Genomic DNA, 6058 nt, shown 5'->3' with positions numbered 1-6058 from the left:
ACAGAGAATGGACCAAAGATCACTATTTACATCTGCAGGCAGATTCTGGAAATTGCCGAGTGGAGTGGGTAATATTTAGGATTAGGGCAATCAAATTTCTAGGAATAGATTAGCAGAGGAGACACCCTAAAGCTGAGGATGCAAAATAGAGAACCCAGCTTCTGCCACAATAAGGTCACTATCTGAAAGTACTCCAATAGCCCTGGCTGATCTGATGGCAGCCCTGGGCCAAGTGAAGCATCCTCTACTCTGCTCTGGGGGCCTGACTTGTCCCAGGCCTTGTGTGTACAGAGGCCCATGAGTGAGTAAGCAACAGAATGTGGGTCCTGGCAATCCACTGCCAAGGGCCCGCTGTAACCTAGAGCAATTCCCCTCCTTCTCTGTGCCAGGCTCTCTACTCCTTGAGGATCTCACTCTTGTGACTCTAGGGAAGTGGGAGAGTTGTAGGAGGCCACATTTTCACTGGCACAGTGACAGCAGGAAGAGAGAAGAGTAAAAGGGCAAGGGGAAATGGGGGAGAAAGAAGTGAATGGTCACAAACAGAAGAATGGAAATAATGTCGATGAAGGCTGGGGCAAATGGGAGGAGAACTGATGGGATGACATTTTAATTCAAATTTGGAAAATAAATCAAAATAAGAGAAAATCTGCTACAGTTGGACAGGAAAGGGAAAACACACATTTGCATTCTAGAGGAAATCAATGTTGTAGCCATGCAACCATATTTAATACATGTGGTTGCATAAATATATCCAGACTGACATCCAAGGAGGTTTGCCCCCAGGGTACAGCACTCAGAGACTCAGGCCCTTCTCTTGGGCCTGTTGATTTTCAGGTGTGTGACTCTGAAAAATTAACAGCCTCTCTAAGCTCCAGTGTCTTTATCTGTACAATGGGGATACTACCATCTGCCCTATTTCCCAAAGGTAGTACGAGAACAACTCATTCAACAGACATTTATCAAGTGCCTACTGTGGGCCAGACAAGTGTGACTGTGCTTTGCAATATGTAACCAAGAGTATGAATATGACATAAGATATGGCCCCAAATTTCCTTAATCAATTTATTAAGTCTTATGCCTCCATGCTCCTGGACTCCGCAGCCCTCCTTTAGAAGTAAGATTTCTATAAGTAAAATGTGAAATTTAAATTTCAATTGGGATCTGAAAGTCTTCAAGGTGGTCAAAATGCCTTGATCTTTCCAGCCCCTGTGAGTGAGAATTTCCATTCAAAGAAGGAGGGAGAGAGAGGAGAGGCAAGTTCTAGGCTTGGAAAGTGGCCATATATTCTGGGGTTTCCAGTCCAAAAAGAATGTTTACGTTTTGGCCAGTTAGGCCCCCACAAATTAGAATCAGAATGGCAGATGCTTTACCAAACGGAGGTGCATTTTGCACACAAAAAAAGCAGTAAGATCCAGGTCCTTAAAGACCCAACATCCCACTCAAGACCCAAGGACAGAAGTGTGAGTCCTGCAAGCCAAAGGGCAGTCTGAACAAGCCTGGCATTTTGAGTTGGCTGAAGTGTGGTGTTCACCCTGACGCCATACTTTTTTCTTATCCATGGGGTTATTAGTCCATACCTGGGAGCCACTGGAAGGAGATTAATGAAATGTGACTATGAAAAGCATACGATGCCTAGAAAAATAAGTAAAAAATCTTGGCATCATGGTAAGACAAGGAAAGACGCTACTTAAAGAAAATGACAGAAAGTGACAATGACAGGTACAGAGGGCATTTAGGAGAAGTTGCGTTTCCACTGAGCTTTTCTAAATCAGTCAGGCTCGGTAACTTCAATAAAATAAAATCACTAATGAGTCTCCAGCATGTACTATTTATTCTTTGGTCTTAATTATTTCTCAAAGCTCACCAGTAGCTTGTGTCATGGGAAATATTTGTTGTCTGCCTCTGTGGCTGCTTCTTGGTTTGAAGGATTTCCTAAGGCATTACTGGTGTTTCTCTGAATGTTCGGCTTGAACACATTCAACGACTATGGCTGTCCTGGGGGTCACAGGCCACCAAATATTAACTGTTCCTTTCTTGGGTAGGGGGTCTAGGCTGTTGGACTGCCACACCCCACTGACCTCTCTTACACGTTCTCCATATTCTCTTCCCCTTATGACGCTCATTTTCAATCTCTGAAGGGCCATGTATTTATGATGAGCCTTATTTTCCTGGGTCCTCATTCTTGTAATGGCTCCCTTAATTCCAAGCTATTGATTTTTTTTGGTGGGATAACTCATTCTCAGATGTTAGAGTCTGAAGAAAAGTTATCCTAAGAAACGAACACTCTCATTTTCTGCTATGCAAAGCATAAGGAAAATCTGCCTTGAAACTTCACCTTCTGGTGAAAAACACTGACGGAAACTGGATCAGCCCTGTTTTAAACTGGGTAGTCTCTTTCTTCACCTGATACTCTGAGAACAGTATTTCTCAGAGCACAGATGTTACTAGAAAAGAAGAAAAAAGATTCCATGATCAAATAAATCTGGGAAATGCTGGGTTAAATAAAATTGGAGAGATTTCTTTCTTATATGGCTTTATAGATCCTTTGATCTGTTAATTGTACCAAGACTCTCCAAGATCGTGTTATAATACACAGCACTTTCCCAAAATTCTTTGCCCACCAAATCTTTATTTCAAGACTTTCCTCATGGGACTAATGTTCCAAACGTTACTTTGGGAAATCCCAGTCTAGACTTATAACCCTTGGATTCAGTTTCTCCCGAGAAAGCAAAATCATAGTAAAGGAGAGAGGGATAGGGAAGAAATGGAAAAAGAATCTAACTCTGAAAGTACCTGGCAATACTTAAATTGAATTTCCTAAGGAAAAATGAGTTTCTCTGGAAAAGTAGAAAAGTGGCTGCTTTTTTATATTTCTTCATTTTCACATGTATCTGACCTCTTAATAAAGCTCAAAAGGCAATGTCAACATTTTGTAGCCCCTCTTCTAGAAGATACAGATGGTCAGCCTCATGGCCACAGGAAGGTCAGGGCTGGAAGATTCATGGGAAGGGAATCAGGAATCCCTGGAAGAGACCTTTCCCCTTTAAGTCAGTTCAATTAACATCAAGAGCGTTTAATTTAAATCTCATCCAAATCAATCCATTATTCAGACTCTAATGTTGTCACACACTGATATAAAGCTGTCACTTTCTCCAAAGAAGTAGTTCCACTCCATACATATTAATATATATACTTACACAATTATGTGTAGCTTTTACAATCAACTGGGAAAGACTTCCCAGCCATTCAATAACTGTTACAGTCTGGGACTTACTTAGATTTATAACAATGCATATATTGATAGATGAGTTGGTGAATATAAATCTCAAAATCCCATACAGGGGAAGGCATCACTGTCCAAGACCTGGAATACCTAGTCAGAAAGGGCAACAAGCCCAGGGGATCTTGCCATCTCCATCATTGGAGTCAACCTATTCCTGCCAGGGCTCCTAACTTAAGCCTCCTTCTCTGATTGAAAAAGTGCACCAAGGGAACTTTACAGCCTAGCTGACTCCAGTTTAAAACCACAAAGCTACCCTTCCGATTAAGGGTATTGCACTTTCACAGTGAACCCCACTGCAGTTCCTAAGTCATGGGCCCCCTAATTAAGTTAAAACTACCTGTTATCTGTCTCGTTCTGATTGACAAGATCCTGAACAGAACTGAATGAGACATCAGACTTTTGCCCTAAACCAGACAGCAAACCCCTTGCATGCAGGGGTGTTACCCATCATCCTCTTCCCCAAGCCCAGCAAAGTGGCCGGCGTGGAACATGTGCTCCAAGTATTGGCTGAATGAGCAAAGACCCAGCAGCAGGACTCTAGTCAGTGGAGGACCCCCTCCTCTCAGGGCCTGGATTTTTCATCTGTAGAAAGGATGAGGCTCTCTGCCTCTATGTTCATGGTTTGCTTAGAGTAGTTACTGAGATGGAGAATGTGAAGGTGGAGCGTCATCACCACCTTCCTAACAGTGCCAATGAGAAACGTGTACCAGAGGTCCTGACCACGTATGTTAGTCAGACATTCCTCAAGGAATGCTAATTCTTCTGTGGAGGGCACCATCCCTGAGCAATTATTTCTGCCCCATGACAACCTCTAGTGTCTGTAGACAAACTTAAGAGGGTCAACCAAACAGGCAAGTACTCTAGTCTAATAATTAAAGATCTCTGGAAAGGTATCCGGAGACTAACTTTTGTAAAAAAATATCACTCACAAGGACGGTAAATTTGAACTGGTGCTGTGTTTCTAGCAGGACACATTAGTGTATGTGTCTCCGTGATGAAACAAGACGGTTATCTCAGCAGGTTCTTGTGCAAACCACTTCCCCAATTTGCCTCCAAACCTTCTTTCCGTCCCTATAGTGCTCTGTGTTCCTGTTTCTCTGGGGGAAATTCCAGGATGGCCTTCTAGCACCAATAAAGCCTTACACTTACACCTCACGGCAGAAGGTCAAGGAGCAAAGGGCAGGGATCAAGAGTGAGAATGAATTAGTTAGCAGGATGCCAGGTACACTGGGGCAGGTGAGTGTGGGGAGGTGGTGGTGGTTGTGAGGGATGAGAACTGAATAAATAAAACCAAATCAGACCCAAACCACAGACATATGAGATAATGACATAAAATTAATCTCTCTCTCCATTTTGCTGATCTCCAAACTGAGAACCATTTTTGAGAGCTAATGACATAAACCAGTGCCTTTCTGCACTTGGCTTCAGAAACTAAGATGTCCTATGTGGACATCTTCTCCAGGGTTGAGGTCTCTGAGGGCAAATGTTTCCCAGTACAAGGATAGGGCCAAGCTGGGGGCGGGGAGCCCTCCGATTGGAGCTACCTCACTGCACAGCTCCAGGGGGTATATTTTATGTTGTGTACTATATAAATGATGCCCCCTGGAGTTGTACTACTGGGAAAACACCTTGGAGACTTGGAATCTTAACTTCTCCTATGGGATGGAGTGACATGAGGTAAAAAGGAAACAGAGCCACCTGAAAAAAAATTTTAGGAGTACAATAAGCACCCCTTCCTCCAACAAACAGGTAAACCCCTCCTCACACAGGTAACTCAAACCCTTCCCTCACATATTTAGAAATACAGAACAAAGGCATTCACATTTACCCAGATGATTCCATTCCATTACCTATGACCCCATCCCTCTTAAAATTTATTGTATACGTTAAACTACTTTAAAAAAAGGTCATAGTACAATAAAGGAGGAATTACTGTCAATATTGATTATATTATCCTGCTAGTTTGCATTTAACTTCATAATTTCCACAAAGTTTACCTTCAAGAGTATTAATGCTAAACATAAATAGTTTTTGCATGTGGCGGGTGAGTGTGAATATCGTTGAAAACCACAGGAGGGCTGTGTTTTTGTCAATCCATCTCTTCACTTCTTTACTTAGTTAAGGGAGAAGATAGGGTCCAAATCAAATAAACTAGACCCCTTGACTTCACTGGCTAAAATGAAGCAAAACTGATTTCTTTTCATGTTGTTTTACCCCACTTTTAATTTGCATCACTAAGGAATTTTCTAGGACTGTTCTCACCAAGCTCAAGGCTTCTCTGATTGCCAAGCTCATGGAAACAAAGTGCTTTCTCTTAAAACCCTGAAAGAGACATTCCAAAGTAAGCCACCATTGGATACTGAGCCAGCAACAGACTACATATCTATGAAAGAAGAAAGGAGAGGAGGAAAGAAAATGCATAACATAAACAAGAACAGACAAAACCTTAAAGAGGAAGGAGAAAGGAAAACATTTAGATTCCTTGAGTGATGGAAATAAATACCAAAGCTATTAGTTTCAGTTCAAAGAACGTATCACTTTATGCTGTTTATTATTTCTTGAGGATTATTTATTTTATCTTAGAATATCCAAAGGGTAAAAGGGGCCTTGGAGGTAAGCGGCAATGAAACTGACCTGGTCAGGAGAGGGCCTGTGATTGGAATGTTGCGACCTCCCAGGAGATCGGTGGTGGTGGTGATGGTGGTGGTGGTGGTAGTGGTGGTGGTCCTCATCATAGTTGTCCGCCATCAGCTTCATTCTGTTCTGGGTCTGCAC

At 42.3% G+C, this 6058-nt stretch overlaps 1 protein-coding gene across 1 annotated transcript in view; it reads right to left on the bottom strand.

The window, feature by feature from the left end:
* Nucleotides 1-5597: 5597 nt before the first annotated feature.
* The window catches only part of ERC2 (ELKS/RAB6-interacting/CAST family member 2), a 736860-nt gene continuing 736399 nt past the window's right edge, over nt 5598-6058 (bottom strand). Inside the window, exons 16-17 of the mRNA XM_065885901.1 lie at nt 5918-6052; nt 5598-5666 (exon numbers count right to left, since the gene is read on the bottom strand). Coding sequence (XP_065741973.1) covers nt 5598-5666; nt 5918-6052 — 204 coding nt within the window. The remainder of the gene's footprint in view (nt 5667-5917; nt 6053-6058) is intronic.

Source organism: Phocoena phocoena, chromosome 10 (genome assembly GCF_963924675.1).
Source record: "Phocoena phocoena chromosome 10, mPhoPho1.1, whole genome shotgun sequence".
Classification (NCBI taxonomy): Eukaryota; Metazoa; Chordata; class Mammalia; order Artiodactyla; family Phocoenidae; genus Phocoena; species Phocoena phocoena.
Note: the sequence above shows the minus strand (reverse complement) of the source record. Positions and strands in the feature narration are given on the sequence as shown.